The 20,645-nt window shown below is 45.3% G+C and overlaps 1 protein-coding gene across 1 annotated transcript in view; it reads right to left on the minus strand.

The window, feature by feature from the left end:
- Positions 1 to 16,865, minus strand: part of FBXL17 (F-box and leucine rich repeat protein 17) — a 443,616-nt gene extending 426,751 nt beyond the window's left edge. The window contains exons 1-3 of the mRNA XM_026649192.2: positions 15,949 to 16,865; positions 4,463 to 4,585; positions 1,761 to 2,018 (exon numbers count right to left, since the gene is read on the minus strand). Coding sequence (XP_026504977.1) covers positions 1,761 to 2,018; positions 4,463 to 4,585; positions 15,949 to 16,677 — 1,110 coding nt within the window. The 5' untranslated portion in view covers positions 16,678 to 16,865. The remainder of the gene's footprint in view (positions 1 to 1,760; positions 2,019 to 4,462; positions 4,586 to 15,948) is intronic.
- Between the last annotated feature and the right edge of the window lie 3,780 nt (positions 16,866 to 20,645).

Below are 20,645 nucleotides of genomic sequence, written 5' to 3' on the forward strand. Positions count from 1 at the left end.
TAAGAAAAGTTTTGTAAATATGTTCCAGTAGTTCATGGATTAGGGACCCAATCTTATGGGGTTCCACAGGCTTCTGTATAGATTATTTAGGTTAATCTTTCTATCTACCCAATGGGACTCAGTCTAGTGCTCAGTCTAGAAGATACCATCAGAGATGCTTAGTTTTGCAGTTCTCAAACTGTGGATTTGTGTCTCCAGAGGAAAATGCTTGTTAACAGCAAAAATGTTTTTAAATAAATAAATATACAGAGGTGAGAAATAACAGACCTCAGCTCAATGTCCCTCTGCAAATTTGTGTACAAAGTGTCAATCCCTTACCTCTCTCTAAAAGTGCAAAGTTTCAAAAAGTTCAATGAATATAAGATTGTTGGGGGCAGAATAGATCTGGACAAGGAGAAGAAGTCTGGAGATAAATGTGAGAAGCGAGGGACATATGCTTGTTTTGTTAAAACGTTATATGTTTGCTGTTGAAGAAAAAAATCCAGAATACACAACGTTTGTGTTTTGGTTAAATAAAACAATTTAAATGTCTAAATTCTAAATTAAATTAATGGAGATATCCTAGAACTGGAAGGGACCTTGAAAGGTCATTGAGTCCAGCACCCTGCCTTCACTAGCAGGACCAAGTACTGATTTTTGTCGCAGATCCCTAAGTGGCCCCCTCAAGGATTGAACTCACAACCCTGGGTTTAACAGGCCAATGCTCAAACCACTGAGCTATCCCTCCCCCCCACTTTCTGTCTAGTGATGTTCTCCTCCTAATACAGCATGCCAAGAAAATCCTCCAAATATTAATGATTATCCCATTGAATAGGAGATAGTTCACCTCCCAATGACTTCATAAATATTGGCTTCAATTACCTTTGGTAAATGAAATAACCAAACAATCATTCATTTTCTGATATACTGTAGCTGTAAAACTAATCTGAAAAGTTTTCAAAATAAATCACTGTTTAAAAATGTATAGTGTATACCTTCTAAAAATGAAACCTACGTCTATCTCTGAGTTGTAAAGAATATGTATTAAGGTTATAACAACCAACAAGAACGCACTTTTATGTAGAAAACCATGATTAAATCAAGTCTTCCTGACTAGTGATTTAAATCATGATTTAAGTCAAATCCACCCTGGATACCACTCAAGAAAGATCTTGGAGTCCTTGTGGATAGTTCTCAGAAAACATTCACTCCATGTGCAGCAGCAATCAAAAAGCAAACAGAATGTTGGGAATCATTAACAAAGGGATAGATGATAGTAAGACAGAAAATATATTGCTTCTGTATAAATCTATGGTACGCCCACATCTTTAATACTGTGTGCAGATGTCATCCCATCTCAAAAAAGATGTAGTGAAATTGGAAAAGGTTCAGAAAAGGGCACAAAAATTATTAGGGGTATGGAACAGCTTTCGTACGAGGAAAGTAATAAGACAGACTTTTCAGCTTGGAAAAGATATGACGGGGGGTATGATAGAGGTCTATAAAATTATGACTGGTGTGGAGAAATTAAATAAGGAAGTGTTGTTTACTCCTTCTCATAACACAAGAACGACGGGTCACCAAATGAAATAGGCAGCAGGTTTAAAACAAACAAAAGGAAGTATTTCTTCACACAATGCACAGTCAACCTGTGGAACTCCATCTTCATACAGCTGAAAAGGACTAGCCTGATTTAAGAAGAAAGTCTGTCATCACGACCTAATATCGCTGCAAAAAAGACAGCATCAACTTTGGTATCTTTGACAAAGATTTAAGGTTACCTGTTTGAGTCCTTCATCAGTGAGCCTGTCTTGATTGCCTACATGTACTTTCTGAAGTAGAGGACATTGGGAGGCAACTGCAATGATAGATGTGTCCGAAAGTTGTTTACATCTGTAGGCAGTATACCTTAGAAGTCCAGGACATTTAAATGCTAGCACACACACTCCTGTATCAGACACATTGCGACAATCAGAAATATTGATTTCAGATATGTTCTGGCTTCTTGATGCAATTTTTTCCAGTAATTCATCAGTGACCTGTCAACAAAATTCAAATTCTCAAATTAATATTCTCATAGTCATCTGATAGTTTAGATTAAAAACATGTATAGAGAGAGAATAATGAAGGAGATATCATATGTGAATATATGAGTACTATGACTTGGCAGCAGGAAGCATTTGCCCAAAGGAGGGGAGGAAAAAGTTTTGTTTAACAGATTCCAAGCATGGATTACTGTAAACAACTTGTCAGTTACCTTTGTACAAGTCCTGTCCCAATCCCTGATGACAATTAAAGCTATAGCTTTAAATGGCCTGCTCACACCCTCAAAAGGGGACCACTGTCTTTCATGGGGAAAAAAAAATAAGGACTTGTCTGCACTTGAAACACTACAGCTGCTCCACTGTAACTCTTCAGCATAGACACTCAGTCCAACAATGGGAGGGGTGCTCCCATCAGTACAGTTAATCCACCTCCCCAAGAGGTGGTGGCTAGGTCACTGGAAGAATTCTTCTGATGACCTACTATGGTCGGGGGGGGAGCAAGTGGGGCAATTTGCCCTAGGCCTCAGTCCCCGCAGGGGCCCCCCGCGAGAATATAGTATTGCAACTTTTTTTTTAAATGGAAGGGGCCCCCAAAATTGCTTTGCCCCAGGCCCCATGAATCCTCTGGGCAGCCCTGACCATGGTCTACATTGGTGGTTAGGTCATCTTAACTACCTTGCTCAGGGGTTGGGATTTTTCACACCCGTGTGACATAGCTTAATTTCTGAGTGTAGACCTGGTCTTAATCTCATTCCTGTTGTGGTACTTTTCTATGAACACAATAGAGAGCTATTGTGCTCGTGCTTCTTGGAATTACTCGATATTGCTCTTCACTGAAGAAGCTACGTATTGGATAGCTTTTGGCAACCATCCAATAGCTGTTCCCAACTCAATATTACAGTGATGTCAGTGGTACCCGGTTTTTCAATGACAGCAGCAGCTTGGAGTCTGATAACTGGAAATCCAATATGTTGACGGGGAAAAAACAATAATAGAAAGACTCTTAAAAATAATGTTCTCATTTAAAAAAAAAATAGAAAATTTGATTTTTTAAAAATATCAGTTAGCCCACGCTCGGTCATCATTAATCAGGAATTGCTATGCACTGCCTTTCACAGCAGTTCCTTAGTAACAGCACTCATCTCCTTGACATCTAGACACATTTCTCAATTGAAACCAATAATATATTAGCATAACATAAATCTTTTAAAGTAGAAACAACAGCAAAATTCCAACTGTTTAAGCCTATGAATCAATTAAAAGCTTTACCAAGCAGATGGACAGAGTACAGTACAAAACCAGTCCTTTCAAATGAACAGACAGAAAATCCTTAACAGCAAGAAAGAAAAGTTTATTTTTAAAAATAGAGGCAAAGCAAACCAAACCAAGCTAAATTGACAAAATTGCTCATCACTCAACACTTACATTGGATGAGATTTTGGTTTTGCTATGGGCAGATGAAAATAAAAATGTTGCCTCCATTTCTTGCACAGTACAGGAATAAACACAATCTGTAAAATAGTGACTTCTAAAAATCATTTAAAAAAAAAAAAAGAAAGAAAAACACACCCATAAGGATGTGTATTTAAAAAAAACTGGTTTAGTAACATATTAAATAATCAGCCAAGTGGACTAATGGTCAAATATCATAACTGGAAACTCGACAAGGAGCCCCCTACATCAGACCATCAGAACAATACCTCCACTTTAGACTGAGGTCAGGGCTTAACCTTACTTCTTATAAAGCAGGGATGGGCAAACTACGGCCTGCAGGCCGAGGCATTTTAAGCCAACCCGCCAGGTACCGCTGGGGAGTGGGATCTGTGGCTCAGTCCTGTTACACAACATGAGGAATCTAAGGGAGGAGCAAGATGGACTTTATGCTCTAAGAATTCACAAATTTAATTCTGGACTTGGTTCACCTAGGGGACACACTGAGACTCCATGTTTAAGTGGTGCACCCTCTACTGATGAAGAGGGTCATAAAAAAAAAAAAAAAAACCCACACCCACAGATACGCCTCTCCCGAAGATTATGCTGAACCAAGTACCAACTGGACAAAGATCACAAAAACTAAGTCTAGTAGCAACCAATTCTCAACAATTTAAGCAAAGGCAGGCCTCTCATCCAGGATGAGCCATTAAACAGTGGTAGTCCATGCAACAAATAAATGACAGGTAACACACCGCTTGTTTTAAATAGAGCACACCTTCATTCTGTTTTAACAACAGTCTTCAAAGTAAAGCAAAAGTGCATTTAGAAAAGCTAAATTAAGACGTAATTCAGTCATCTTCTGCTTCTAGCATGAAAAGTAAAGTTGAAAAGTGAAGGAACAAAGATCACCAACTACCAGCATGTACTTCACAATTTTGATTTTAGTTTTTACAAATTTTGAGTTGTCCAAATGTACTCAATTTTTCACAATTATGTCTTCATACCTGCTGACGATTACTGAGATCCAGCTGCTTCCAGAACTGGAAGTCTAAACAGAGGTCACGCCAGTATTTACAAACTAACGATGCTGAAAGGCAGCGCTCATTCAAGGATAAATTGGAAAATATCTGTTAAAAAAACAGACAAAAAAAACAAAGAAACTTGTCAGATATGGTAACCATATATGAGACACAGAATTAAATGCTTTCCTTATTAGTTGATCATAAAAACCTGTGTATAAGACAGACAGAAAAATATTCATATCATTGTAATTGCCACTGGTTTCAATTTTTTGTCCCAGACTTGTTCAGTCAAGGATGAAAAATGGGACTAACAAAACAGCTTTGTTGAGATATTTATCTCAGTCATATAAACCACATGGTATAAAGCATGGATTCTACTTAAACATTTAGTTCATGCACAGCGTTACTCTGATGTTCTACATGTGCCTGAGACATGGCACACCTTTTAAACAAGTGCTTTATTAACTGAAACACATGTTCATTAATTTTTTAAAAAGCATCCTCAGAGATCACACACAGGGATAGCCCAGAGGTTCAGCAACACAAATCACTGCAATGCACGGGATTCAAGTGCAGGATTAGCACTTATCCTTATCTCAACTCCAGAGGCTTTGAATGCTACAGAGACACCATGATCTGCAAAGATGGAATGATCTGTGTCACTCTACAGAGGGAATATAGGAGCAGAGGTGTTGTGAAAAAAGTTACACCCCGTCCTCTTTCAGAGGTTTGGCTGTAATGCGAAAAAAGAAGGTTGTGATAAGAGATAAGATTGAAGAAAAAATGCCAAAAGCTTTCATGACATTTGGAGACAATGAGTGGGAGATGAAAAGTCAGCCAAAAGTCATTGGCCCAGAATGAAGTGAAAGAAGTTGCTACCAGAGCTTTAGGAAAAAGGTGCATAGGTATACAATTACTACTAAGTTGCTAGCCCTGCTGCTGTTGCCAGACAAGGCCCCTCCAGCCTATGTCCTGGTGATGCTGCCACCTAGGAATAATAATTTGCAGTTGCTACTATTTACTCCTAGGGAACTCCACAATAAGTTTAAAAGAAAGTAATGAAAGAGACACAATGGTGGAAAGCTCAGAGACAGTAAATCCTTTATAGTACTGGGTCGCATCATGTAAGGCACTGGGTCACTCTGGTCAGCACCACTGACTGGAATGTCGGAAACCGGCCAATGGGAGCTGAGGGGAGAGGGGGCAGTGCCTTCGGGCGAGAGCCATGCAGAGCCGCTTGCACGCCTCCGCCTAGGAGCCAGACCTGCTGCTGGCCGCTTCAGGGACATCACGGTCCACGGTGTCAGGACAGGCAGGAAGCCTGCCTCTGCACCCCGGCTGCGCCACTGACCGGGAGCTGCCGGAGGTAAGTCCGCGCCCTGACCCTGCGCTCCAACCCCCTGCCCCAGCCCTGAGCCCCCTCCCCAAATCCCAGAGCCCCTCCTGCACCCCAAACCCCTCATCTCCAGCTCCACTGGGTCGCAGGCATCAACAATTTTCTTCAACTGGGTCCCCAGAAAAAAAAGTCCGAAAACCACTGGTCTAGCCTGAACAAAACAACTTTGGTATACTCCCCTGAGCCATCAGTTTACCCATAAACAAACCTTGAACCATTGTTATTTCCCAACACACACTCAAGTAAGGGTTCTGATGCCTGGATCCAAAATCTGCATCCGCTCCACTGGGACTTCATCTTTTCGTGACTGATCATGCTGGGGGCTCTGCCTCTCTCCAGCACTCTGCAGCCTCAGCTACCACAACCACCTGGGAACCCCAACCAGTTCAAACTTCACAGAGTGGTGAGAAACCAGCTCTCTCTCTCGGTATAGCCTTCTAACCCTGACTTGTGTGATCAGTTATAGTTTTAAGTTAGATTTAATATTATAACTGTTTTGTTTGTTTGGCTCCCCTATGGTTACCACCTGGCAATAAATAACTTTCATGGTTACGCTGGGGGGGGGGGGGAGGTGTCACACGCACGCTTTCTCTCGCTCTGCAGCAACGCTCCTCGTACCTAAACTAAAGATCCCTGCAGCGCCCAAAAATCCTGTGGGATTTACTCATCAACTGTGTTACTACCAGAACAATTGTAACATGAAAGTGGGGATAGGGATGTGCTGAACCTGGGACATATGAGGGTGGCAGCTTGGAAGTGCTGCTCGACCCAGCCTGCTGAGTCCAGGGACATAGAAGGGGTCACCTTGGAAGTACTGATTAACCTGGTCCTCTCAGATGCGCTCTGTTAATGTGTGTGTGTTCGTCTGATTCTGGGGCTGGAAAAACCCAGCCCTGAGGAACCTAGGTCCTGCAGGATAGCTCCACTGGGCGGGAACTTGTAGCAGGGAGAAGTAGAGCTCCGCATGACAACACAAGTGACACAAGCAGTACATCGATAGAATTACACCCTCCCACCCCACCCCCAGAGAAGTAACCCTAATAAATGAGCATACACCAAATATTGGGCAAATCTGGTAACAACCTGGACAGAAAAATATTTTCTCTAAAACACTTCTCACAGGAAAAATTTATGAAAAAAAGCAAATCTATTCAGCTCTCAGGTACCTCAAAGAAGGGAACACAACTGAAGTCAGTGTTAGATAAATTTCATAGCACTCATAGCATAGTGCTTTTCATCTTTAAAGTTCATTATGAACACAAAACTGTATTAACACTGAACACAGGATATAGGCATGTGTACTCGGTAGGACAAGGGCTCAAATTCAGTAATAAACATAAAATATTACCGTGTAATTTAGTGATTCTATCCTGTCTTCTCCTCCCTCACTTACTACTACCAGTGGCAGATTAATAATTTTGCCGCCCCTAGGCCGGGAAATAATTGCCGCCCTGGCCCCGCCCTTTTCCCGTCCCCATTCCAACCCCCTCCCCAAAGTCCCTGCCCCAACTCTGCCCCCTCCCTTCCCCTATTGGATCCCTTCCCCAAAGCCCCGCCCCCGCCTCTTCCCCCAGCACGCAGCGTTCCCCCTCCGCCCCCCCTGCCCCGCGAAACAGCTGTTTCACCGCGCAAGCGCTGGGAGGGGAGAGAAACAGGACACGGCGGCGCACTTGCAGAGGAGGCGGAGGTGAGCTGGAGCAGGGGGACGGGGCGCGGAGGGGAGCCTCCGCCCCTGCAAATTTGCCGCCCTAGGCCTAGGCCTTGTCAGCCTAGGCAATAATACAGCACTGACTACTACAGCTCATAATGAGCATGTTCAACTGAGAAATTCATCAATTATATTCAACAATGATTATTTTTGATCACCTTATTCATTATGCTCTCCAGGCAGCTCCATAAGTCTTGGCTGTTGTCAGGGCCGGCTCCAGGCACCAGCCGAGCAAGCTGGTGCTTGGGGTAGCAGCTTGTAGGAGGCGGCATTCCGCCCAATCCTAGGGCGGCATGGCCACGTATTGTCGTTGTTGTTCCGCTCCGGACACCCTGTAGGGGGCAGCGGCGTGGAGGACGGGAGCGCCCTGCAGGACAGCCCGCCTCCTTCCCTCCCCGCTGACCAGAGCCCTCCCGGCAGGAGGCACGGCGGGAGGGGCCGCGTGGCAGCGCCCCGCTGAAGCCCTGGCCGCCCCCCTTCTCTCTCTCCCCCCGCTAGCCAGGGCACATCTGCTGCGCAGGGAGTCCCCCTGAACCCTGGCTCCGGCCGCGCCGCAGGTTTTTTTTATTTTTTTTTGTTTGGGGCGGCCAGAAAGCCAGAGCCAGCCCTGGCTGTTGTAATGTTGTTCAGTCAGTCCATCTCAGAACCTACTTCCCTACCATGCATGACAGGGAAAGGAGGCTGGTAGCCAGCCTCCAACAGCTCATCTCTTCAGCCTTTGGCTCTGTACTGTTCACCAGGCAGCCCAAGTACCCAGCCTGCCCTTCTGGTTCCCCAGCCTGCACTGGCTGCAAGCTTGACTCCCTGACCCACAACTGTCTGGCTCTACAAATCAGCTCAGGAACACAGACAACAATCCAATTAACCCCCAACCAATTTTAGGAAAAGCTTTGGAGAGCAAGAGGCAGCTACAGGCCAACTCCGGCATGGCAGAGACAGAAGGCACCTGACCACAGCAAAATGGCACAGCATTTTTGCCGTGGGAGGTGTTCCACAACATCTTGGGAAAAGTCCATGGGCGCTTCCAAACAAAGTGAATGAGAGTTCACGTCTCTCAACTATTTTTTCATGCTGACTGCATGAAAATCAGGCAGGTGATACTTTACAGCGTTCAAATATTTAAGGTTGCCCCTTATAAGTCTGCCACCAAAACTTAACGTTGATTCATACAGCATCTGAACCAGTCCCACCTTTTCTTTCCTGTTGCCAGTCTATTTCTTTCCCTTCACAAAAATGCCTCCTCTCTCCTCCCAATCCCTCAGCCATTTTTCTTATGATGTGTTCTCCCATGCTGTTCTATACCATTGTGCAGCAATCTAAATTGAGACACTTACTGAACTCTTTGTTAAATTCATCTTTATAGCACATAGCATGCTTACAACAGAACACTGATAAGTTAGTTTTTAATGACAAGTGCAAAAGCCCAAGCCATCAATTTCTGCAGAATTTAAGATGTTAAAAAAGGTTTCTAGACATTATGGTTGCAAAGATAACCTTCAAAACATGAACCAAAACATCTTCCTGACAGTAAGGGTACGTCTTCACGTACGGCAGGTAGCAATCGATTTATCCGGGATCGATATATCACGTCTCGTTAAGACGTGATATATCGATCCCCGAACGCGCTCACCATCGACTCCGGAACTCCACCAGACCGAGCGGCGGTAGCGCAGTCGACGGGGGAGCCGCCGCCGCCGATCCCACGCCGTGTGGACCCCAGGTAATTCCATTTTAGATACTTCGACTTCAGCTACGCTATTCGCGTAGCTGAAGTTGCGTATCTTAGATCGATCCTCCCCCCAGTGTAGACCAGCCCTAACAGTGCCTCCGATGCTACTCCTAGCTTCACCCAGCAGCAGCATGGTGAGTTTAACAAGACCAGTCAGTTTCAGACTTTTTTTTTTTTTTTAAAATACTATGGGCAGCAGTGAACTTTCCAAAAAACAAAAAAAAACCACCAAGTCAGTTTCATGCTTGGAAAAATTCGTATGCAACTGTAGAAACAAAATGGAATTAATTATAGGAAAAGACTAAGGACAACTGCTGGGACAGAATAATGCTAACTTATTTTCTAGCTACCTCCTTACAGGAGCCAGGAGGCTACAAAGTTAAGAAGATATGTAAAGGTCTTTCCCAGAGCTAGAGAGGGGTAGAGCTTCAAGTTTGTCAGATGCCTACTAGCTAAAGGAAAATATTTAAGATGGAGCCCCAAGCAAGGTCCAGAGAGAGCACCTGTAATGGCGGTATGCCCCAAACTGGCACTGAGCAGGTAAATTAGCCAGGCACACCTAATTAACCAATTAAGCAGCAAGTCAGGGAGCGATGTAGGCTACAAAGAGGCCACTAATTAGAGGAAATAAAGGTACAGCTTCTAAGTTTTGTAAACTAATTAGTAGCAGCCTCAGCTGGGCAAGAATAGGTGGGGCCTATATAAAGCCCAGGAGCTGAGAGCAACAAGAGGCAGCAGGAAGGCAGGCTGCTGTTATTCCCTGAGAGAAGGGAGTTGGGAGGCTGGCATACTCAGAGAGGGTGGAAGCCAGTTATGGAGGAAGAAGCCCAGGGAAACAGCAGCAAGGACTAGGTCAGTACAGGCATTGGCTACATGTTATAGGGTCCCTGGGCTGGAACCCATCGTAGGGAGTGGGCCTGAGTTCCCCTACTAGCCACTGGGTAGCAGCAAAGGGTGTTAGAGACATCAGATGGGCAGCTTGTCTGGAAGAACTGTGATTTCCACAAGAGCGAAAGAGGCTGCAGACTGGGGGGGGAGAAGAAGACGAGTAGAGAGACCAGTAAGAAAAGTGCAACACCTGGAGAGCTAATTCCCAGAATGGCCAGGAGGAAATGCCACAAGTGATGAGGAAACCCCATCACAGCACCCAATCTCAAAACAGGAGCTCCAAACTGGAAGGAATGGTGTCAGACATCCAGCCTGCAGGCCAAATCTTATGGGCATGATGTATTTTAGCGCCCTTGTTTAATATTCAGATTCCACAATCCATGAGGCCGTTAAAATATTAATTTCTAGCCCTTGTTAATCTTCCACATATGAACTGAGTGTCAGAGGTTTGAATTCCCCAAGCCCTATAATTCCCATTGAGATATTAACTCTAAAGCCAAGTCATGACAATTTAAATATCAGCATTAGCTATTTAACTGCTTATTATTTTAGTGGATAGAACAGAGGAGGAAAGAAAGGGGAAAAAACAGACAGGGAAAAGGGAGAGAAAAAACAAAAGGAGGATGGGTAAGGAATGAAAACAAAAGACAAAAGGTGGTGCTCCTAAAAGTAAGCATGTGTTTTACTATTGTGTGTTATCAACTGTGAACAACTAACTAAAGATGTAGTTACTAAGCAAAAACCATATTCAACCCTTGATCTTTATATAGTCTTCCAGTTGATAACAGCGGGAGTTCCACTGCAGATTGAGGTTAGTATGTAACTGTATATTTATACCCTAGCCCACGGATCAAGTTCAAAAAAATTGAATTCAGTCCTCTACACGGAATTAGTTTGACACATCTGCTTTAGACATTTAAAGTAGGCAAATGAAAAACAAGACAATTAAAGCTAGCCTCCATTTATCCACCACCCTGCCAAGCAATTCATTAGTTTCTCATACAAATAAAATGGGGTGGTTGAACAGCACGTTATAATAGAATACTGGTCTCCTAAACTTAAGGCTTACATGACTACTGCTTACTGTGGAAAAACTTGCTCATTTCACCATTACCTCATCATCCCTTCTTCCATTTATTTTATTCCTCTGTTGCATCTTAATTAGAATTTGAAGATCTTTGGAGCAGGGACTGTCTCTTCATACTTCACATCAGCCTATCACAACGAGACTCCAACTGGGGCCTCTATACACTACTATAATATAAACTACCACCACTGGACTAATCAGAAATTTGAAGTAAAAATCCCATCGTGAAGTGGATGGAAGTAACCAGGTAAGGATACAAGTTTAGTTAAGGAGTGTATGGAAAATAAAGGCAGCCAAAAAGTAGAATGAATTAATTCTACCTGAGAGTAACAAAAGAGAAACTATACTAGAGAGGAAACAAGTATTTAAAAAAAAAAAAGGAGGGATAAACTTGGATTCAGAGATTGGAAAGATACTGAACTCAATTTTTAAATCTATCCCTACTGTGAAAAATACATTTAAAGAAAATTACCAAGCAACAAAGACCTTGCAAAGACAACTACTGTATTAATAAAGAGTAGATAAAACATTTGGGAAAATATGAACAAATAATTGACTGAATTGGGGCCCACACATTTTAAGGTATTAAAAAAAAAAAAAAAAAAATGGTTAGTGGGCTCACCAAGCTTCTATTTTGAGAAGTCATGGGGAGCTGCAGAAGTACTGTAAGATCAAAGAAAAGCAAATGTGCCAATGATCTTAAAAAAAAAAGTGATCCTGGGAATTACTGTCAATAATTTCTATTCCTAGTAAGATACTAGAACAAATATTAAGAAAAAACAAACACAAACACTGAACACCCCTAGAGAATACTGTAACCATGAGCAACATGGGCTTATAAAGAATATTGCCAGACCGAAGCAATTGTTTTCATAGAATTTTGAAGACAGGTCTCAATCCTACAAACATTTAAAGCACATCAACTCAATGAAGCCGCTCATGTAAATTATGCAAATACTTAAGTGTCTGCAGGACTGGTGCCTTAGTAGATGAGGAAATAGCAAGCTTGAGTATTAGTATAGCATTCAATAGTCTCTCTCAAAATCTGAATTGTATAAGACTGGCTTGGGGAATGTATGTAAGGAAAATAAACAGGTAAAGAAACAATGTATTAAGTTACAGAAGAGGTCACAATTATCAATGTTTGGATACAGTAATATTTCATTTAATATCTTGGTTGGCAACACAAAAAGAGGGGTAACAAAATAAATTCACAGCTTAATGTTAAAAGAGAAAGCACTGTGATCACTAGTGAGGACAAAAATAATACAAAGGGAACAAGAAATTAGCAAAATGGGGAAACAACGACGTCAGTTTATACTTGGAAAGACAGTAAGCAGAGTATGTTAAGAAAAAATAATCCAAGACAGATGCTAATATTCAGGTTGGGAGAAACGTGGAAATCCAGATAATGGACACCAAAACAGACAATATGCCAGCATAAAAAAGTTAATGCAGTTTTGAGCTGCATATAAGCATCATGGAATACGAAGGATAGGAAAGCAGCTATCCCACTCTATACAACTCTACTGTAATTCTTTATCAAAATGATCAACCAAAGTAAATATGGAACTGGAGAGTTTGATTTATAAGGAAAGATTAAGATCTAAACATGAAAAGCGTGGCTAAAAAAAGAGCTAGTAGGGAGACAACAGTCTACAATTATCTGAAGACTAAACACCAAGAGTGGAACAAGAAGTGAACAGAACAAATACAATTAAATATATAAATGGAATCAAAGGAAAATATATAGAAACTGATAGCAAGATGTTAAGCACTTTCCTGTAAATTTGCAACACAGAAGTCCACATGTATTATTTTATTCTACTTCCCACACTGAACCTTATATTAAAAGGTGTTGATGTAATATGCCAAACGAAGAGTACTACAATTGTTGTACAAACAAAGTCAGATTTGCCTGAACATGTACAACTAATCTCAAATAAATTTTGAACAGTATTTCCTCTGAAGGTAGGACCCAAGAGTTGGGTCACAATCTAGTCAAATTAAAATCCTTTCCATTCTATCAGCATCTCTTATTCTCCCATCAGTGGTCATCCATGTCTCTCTCAATCACACACAACTCCAACAGCCTACTTGTCAGCTGTAACAAACAGGTGTATTTACATGATAGAGAAAAATTTGGCAAGGAAAGGTTAAATCTGAAGTTCACCTGAGATTATGCCCTAGGGCTCAGGGGGTGGAGAGAACACATTTGAATATTCTTTAAATTAACCTTGAGCTAAGTCTTGAAGCTGAACTCATTACCTACCACTAAGAGCTGGGTCATTCCACATCCCATGGTATGACTCTCAGAAGGTCTTATTGGTTCCAGGAAGCTGGCAAGCAAAAGCCCGCCCATTGCTAAAGGACCCGCCCCCAGCCTTAGGGAAGGATCCACAAGGTCCAGGAACTCAATTACAGGAGACAACCAAAAATCTAACAGGGGCAGGTATAAAGGGTCAAACAAAGGGAACCTGAGGGGGAAACTGAGCAGAGAACCCTGGACCGCGCCCACTGCTCCTCAAAGATGTCAAGGGAGCCAGCGGACACTGCCCAGAGGAACTCCAAAGGGAACAAGGTAGAAGGCAGGCAAGGTTACCCTTGCTAAATGTCTCCTAGATTGTTCTGGGAAGTTACTAAAGTAATCACTTTTCCCTTCCTACCCAACTCCAGAATGCCCATTATCTTCATAACCAGACCCCATCCACCTCCATGCATGGATTTCAACCCCTTGGAGAGCTCCTGCAAGTTCCTAGAGGAAGAGAGAAGTGGAAGAGAGGAGAAGTGACATTGCTGAGGCAGCTAAGGCCTGGTCTACACTACAGAGTTAGGTTGATGTAAGGCAACTTATGTAGCCTTAACTCTGTAAGCATCTACACTACAACATTGCTCCCACTGATGTAAATTGCCCACTACACCAACCTAATAACTCCACCTCTGCAAGAGGTTGATATAGTTAGGGTGACGCAATGTCTGTGTAGACACTGCATTAGTTACATCACCTCTTGGCTGTCAGCCCCACCCCAGGGGTCACAGCTAGAGTTCTGCTGCCTCTATCAGCCCTGTCCCAGACTCACTGCTGGAGCCTCGCCGGCTCAACTCCTGCTGCCAGACCCTGAGGTAGGGGAGGGAAAGACTCCCGCTGTCACCCCCAACATTGGTCCACTAAGGTCGGTGTAAGCACTCCTGATGAGGACACACACCACCAGCAGAAGGAGGGCAGTGTGGATATGAAAAACAGCAGTAATTACTGTGGTGGCTGTATGTCAACCTAATTTAGGTCAACTTAATTCTGTACTGTAGAAAAGGCCGAACTCTCTTCCACTTCTGCCTGGGGATCTGCATAGCAGGGGAGGGGACATAAGTTGATCCTATATCTTGACCACATATTCAGAAAAAAATATGGGCAAGATCCTGCTTGCAATGAAGCCATACTCACTGCAATGGGATGAGCATTTAGCCCTAAATGAAATCTCTTAAATTTGCCTGTTAATTGTAATAATCCACAGAGGAAAACAGTAGCTATAATTTTTTCAAGAAACATAATGTTAAGATGGAGAGAAATTGTTTAATGCTACTTCGTGTATTGATCCAGACTTGTTTACAAGTCTCAGGGAAGGAGAGCGGTAACCCTGAAACATAAAAGCAGGGTCCAAAGATATATTTGCACTGGAATGTAAACTCATTCTTGAGCCCAGGCTCAAGGCTTACCGCCCTTGGGTCTACACTGCAATTGCACTGTCCCACTGCTCAGACCCAGAAGCTTGAGTCAAATCCCAGGGTCTGAGCCCTATTGCTTTACAGTGAAGGCACTCTCAAGCTTGACTCAAGTCCCAGGAGTCATCTGGAAATAGCCCACAATTCCACGGGACAACTTCCTTAGGTCTTCTCTATCCCAACAATCTGTAATCCACTATTGAAAACAGAAGACTCCCCACACACACACCCCCTTGGCAGAAGGCAACAACTCAGGTCAGTGTTAACCTATTCTGATCACTTACCTGCAAGCACACTATCAAAGAACCTCCTGGGTTTCCAATAGAAAGTGATCCAATCAAGCCTTCTGCAAAGCAAGCTGGTTCCTAGTAATATGCAGGTGGGACAGTAAAGTTTCCTTACAGTACACCACAGTTCAAGGATTAGAGCAGCCACATTTTGGTGGAAGAAGGCCCGGGGAGCACTCTAGGGGCTTTGACTCAGGTCTGTGCACTATAGTGTGAATGCCAGAACCCTAGGTTTGAGCACGTTAGAAAAATCTTAATGTAGGAGTTAAATATAATGTTGACACTATGGCCAGGGTTCCCTAACAGGAGTCAGCTAGCTCAAGTCTCACTAACCTTGAGCTTATACTGCAGTGTCCACTACCCCTGACATCTCTACATCACATTAAATAGCCCCCTATTCCGATCCCCCTGAGCCCGAGTCAGCTGTCACGGGCCAGCCCCAGGGGTGTAGGGACAGTGTAGACATACCCTGAATAGCCATAGCCGGAACCTCACAGGAGGGAGGAAGCCCTTTCCCACCATCACTCACAGCTACCAGGGGGGAAGCAACAGCCCTCTGAGTTTGAAGCACCTTCAACTCTAGCTCCCCGTAGCTGCTGTCGAGGAGTCAGCCCCCTCTGGCGGGGCCTCCCCGCACCCGCACCCAGACCCACCTTGAGAAGGATGGAGAGCGGCAGCTGGTTGATGTCAGGGGGCGGCGGCTGCAGCGACTCTCGGCAGCACTCGCTGGGGTTCTCCAGCGGCTCCTGGCGGTCAGGCTCGTTGCCTTCCTCCTCCTCCTGCGGCGGCAGCTCAGCGGCCAGCTCCCCCAGGCCGCCACTTTCCCCGGCAGGGGCCCCGGGCAGCGGCCCCCCGCCAGCAGCGCGGTCCGAGGCGCAGGGGAGGGGACAGAGCTGTTGCTCGCTCGGGCACTGGCAAGCGGCAGCCTCCGGCTCCGGCGGGGCTGCGGCGCCGCAACGGGGCTGCTTGCAGGGGGGGCAGGCGGGCAGGCCGGCCCCTTTGCGCTTACACACCATGTCGGGGGCCGGCGTCTCGCCGGGCGGCCGCGCCGAGCCCAGGAAGGCCCGCACGGGCGGGGGCAGCAGGCGCGAGAGGAGCAGGCGCTGGCACGGGCCCCGCTGCTCCCAGGCGGCGGGCGAGAGGTGCAGGAGGCGGCGGGCGGCGCGCTGCTCCGGGGAACTCAGGGCCGCGCAGAGAGGCGGCGAGTCCCGGCCGGGCAGAGGCTGCTCCGGGGCGGGCGGGCTGGCGCCGTGCACGATGAAGCAGAGCATGCAGGGCCCGCGCAGGAAACAGCTCCGGCTCCGCGGCGGCACCTTCCTCCCGCGGAGGCGACTCCTCTCCCGGCTCAGGCTGGTTCCCTCCCTCGAGAGCAGGTGGCCCATATAGGAAGCTCCGGAGGGGGGATTTGCGGGGGCCCGGCCGCCACCCCCGGGCAGGTCCCGTCGCGGTGTCAACTGCGGCCGGTGGCAGGGGCGGCGGGTGTCATGGTGCCCGGGCGGGGGCTGGGCGCTGGGCGCGGCGGCAGGTGGCGGTGAACGGAGGGCGGTGCTGGTTGTTCCGGGACATTGAACCGGCAGAAGCTTCCGCTACCGCCGCCCTGACCTTATCCAGGCGCCGCTCGCGGCCCAGCAAGAGGGGCCGCCCCGGGGCCAGCACTTTGCGGTGCTGCCGCCTGCGGCCGGGCTGGGCCAGGGCAGCCAACCTTCAACTGCTGCTGGGGCCGAGGATGCTCAGCGGGACGCCTCGAAAGGAGCCAGGAGTCCGCCCTCCGCGAAGACACTCCCCGGGCTCCCGGCTAGGGGCTGTCCCTCACCCCACACACACCCCACGACAGCCCCATTCCCCGTAAACACACACAACAGCCCCACTCCCCATTCATGCACACAACAGACACACTGCCCCTACATGCACACATACCATCAGCCCCACTCTCCGCCTACACACATCCCCACATCCACAATTGCCACTCTTCCCCCCCACACACACCCCCATACCCACAACTCCACTCTCCACGCATATATCTCCACAACAGCCCCTCTCCCTCCATACATACACTCACAACAACCTCTCTCCCCCCTACACACACACAACAGCCTCACTTCTGCCCTCCCTTCTCACCCACACAAAGGAACTGCTTCTTCTTTTACAAGCACTTGGCTAGGTATTGCACCAACTAACAGACTATGGGTTCTGTTCACTCACAACAAATTCTGTGTCCTCCAGGAATTGCCCTTTTCCAAACACACTCCAGGAGCTGCTTCCCAAAATGACATTCACCTCCAGGAACTGCTTCCCCAGGAATTTCTACCAAATTCTTAATTTCAGGAGGGACCTGCTGTCCCTCCCCAACATCTCACACAAGAGTTATCTTTTAAAACAGGCTCCCCAAAACAATTAAATTACAGTTGAAAAACTACATCTCACAAACCCCCTGGAGGAATTGCCCACTCCACCCCACAAGATGCACACAAACAACTGCCACCACCCCGCTTTTCCTGTGTATTGGACAATTTGGCTCAGTACCCAGTTTGGTGGACTCTTGGGGTCCTTGATTTCAATCAAACTGTCTTCAGAGGGAACGGGTTGTTTTGTATATTCTCAATGAAAATGCTCTGATTTAAAAAATACAGCGGTATTGTTTGTTGAGATATACAATAATACTTTATTTTCTGGTCATTCAGATATTTTAACAATATTTTACTGTAACGTTTTTATCAGAAAGATTTTTGTAAAACCAATAAGAAAATAGACAACTCTATGATGTCAATGTTTTGAAGGAAATTCTTACTTAAAAGGTGAAAATGTTAACTGGAAAAATATTCCTGAATTGTGTTAAAACTTTTAACAAATAAAGACAAATAAACATGCATTATACCTATGTTCAGGCCCACTCCTGCAGACACTCAACCATGGGAATAACTTGACTTATATGTATAGTTCCTATTGAATTAAATGGGGCTACCAAGGTGAGTCAAGTTATACATGTATTTTTCAAGATCATACTTAGGGTATGTCTACACTGCAATTAGACACCTGTGATTTGCCTGTGATAGCTGACTCAGGCTTGCGGGGCTTGGGCTGTGTAGCTGTTTAATTGCCGTGTAGATGTTCCAGCACAGGCTGCAACGTTCCAACTTGGGCTGCAGCCCAAATTCTGGGACCCTCCCACCTAGCAGCATCCTAGAGCCCAGGCTCCAGACCGAACCCTGATGTCTACACTGCAATTAAACAGCCCAAACCTTATGAGCCCGAGTCAGCTGGCCCGTGCCAGTCACAGGTTTTTAATTGCAGTGTAGACACCTTAATCTTCAGCAGTAATGGGCTAAGACTTAACAAGAGTTTGGCTCCCCCCCAAAGTATGTCCCAGAGACAGAGTAAGGTTTGCTGGGACCCTGGGCCAGAGCAAGTGGGGGACCCCTCCCTATCCCCTCCACTTCTATCCCACCCCTTCCACCTGCGGCCCTGTCCACAGCACAGGGGCTTCCCCTGCCCTGCCCGCCTGGTGGCCAGGGCTCCAGGCTTCCGCCACCAGTGGCGGATTTTTTCCAGGGGGCCCCCAGTTGGCCGGGACCCCTAGGCACAGAGCCCATTGGCCCAGTGTCTAATCCGCCACTGCCGGCAGTAAACTAGGAACAACTAGGTGTGGGGGGAAAGCTTAAGTTGAGGTTTATGTTCCGTGAGTGTTATCATGAGTGTGACCCAGGAACCTTTTGGTGTCAAATGGCAGGGGGCACTAAAGGGTGGCATGTGAGGGCTCTACTGCGAGCCAGTAGCCCACTGGTCACCATAATCATTGTGAAATGTATGTACAAATAATATGTAAGGAATTATGTGTCTATTCTTAAAATTATGTCCCTAAGGCAAGTAACAAGGAGGTGACATGTCTCGGATGGATTCCTTTCAGGCCAGGGGTAACAGACTCTTATCTCCCTGTCTGGTCATTGTGTATTGTATGCCTCACAATGCAGGCCTATTTCCATACTGAGCCAGATGCTGATTAAAGGACTGTGAAATCTACAATAAAGAAGTATACAGGAAAAACAACCCACACACAGATATCTTGTTATGAATAAGGACAAAGGATTGTTCTGATATATCTGAAGGTACAAACAGGCACAGGAACTAGGGGTTCAGGAGGTACTGCACCACCCCCCGGGCTCCCGGCTACCAGCCCCGCACCCATGGTCCCTGCTGCTGGCCCGCGTGCCCGGGTCCTGGCCTCACCTCTGGGAGGAATGGATAGGTCTAAGGGGCCTGGCTTTCAGCACCCCCACTATTAAAAATGTTCCAGCACCACCGGGTGCAAACAGAAACACTGGAGCATTCACTGAGGAGGAATGCTGACAGCGTGACTTGTCTCATATAAAATGTTGGAAGGCTTTGAGAGAGCATTGCTTCTCGTGTCTTGCTTACAACAATGTTCATCTGTGTCTGACAATTTTGTTCTGTACTATACTTTCAACTAGTTTGCCCAGATCACCTTTAGAGCCCTTTTTAAAAATTGGCGTCACATTAGCTATCCTCCAGTCATCTGGTACAGATGCTGATTTAAATGATAGGTTACAAACCACAGTTAGTAGTTCTGCAATTTCACATCTGAGTTCCTTCAGAACTTGGGTGAATACCATCTAGTCCTGATGACTTATTACTGTTTACCGGTAGTTTATCAATTTCTTCCAAAACCTCTTCTAATGACACCTCGGTCTGGGACGGTTGCTCAGATCTGTCACCTAAAAAGAATGCCTCAGGTTTGGGAATCTCCCTCACCCATGAAGACTGATGCAAAGAATTCATTTAGTTTCTTCACAATGGCCTTATCATCCTTGAGTGCTCCTTTAGCATCGTGATCATCCAGTGGCCCTACCGGTTGTTTAGCAGGCTTCCTGCTTCTGATGTACTTTTAAAAAATTGCTATTACTTTTTGAGTCTTTGGCTAGCTGTTCTTCAAATTCTTTTTTGGCCTTCCTAATTATATTTTTACACTTCACTTGCCAGAGTTTATGCTCCTTTCTATTTTCCTCACTAGGATCTAACTTCCACTTTTTAAAGGATGCCTTTTTGTCTTTCACTTCTTCTTTTACTTTGTTATTTAGCCACGGTGGCACTTTTTTTTGTTCTCTTACTATGTTTTCATATGGAAAAAATATAACCATACTAATATTTTGGAATTCTTATGCCTTGGAATTTGTATCAGTACAGGTTTTACTGTCCTTTCCTACAGAAATTTAATCTAATTAGATTCCATGGTATCTTTCAGATATAATGCTACTTTCCAATTTCTGTGACCTAATCTGTCCTTCTTGTATAGATTATACTCGTGTTACTGCATCCTACGGACTACGGACTTTTG

Source organism: Terrapene carolina, unplaced genomic scaffold (assembly GCF_002925995.2).
Source record: "Terrapene carolina triunguis isolate 2854851 unplaced genomic scaffold, T_m_triunguis-2.0 Scaffold69, whole genome shotgun sequence".
NCBI classification, from domain to species: Eukaryota; Metazoa; Chordata; order Testudines; family Emydidae; genus Terrapene; species Terrapene triunguis.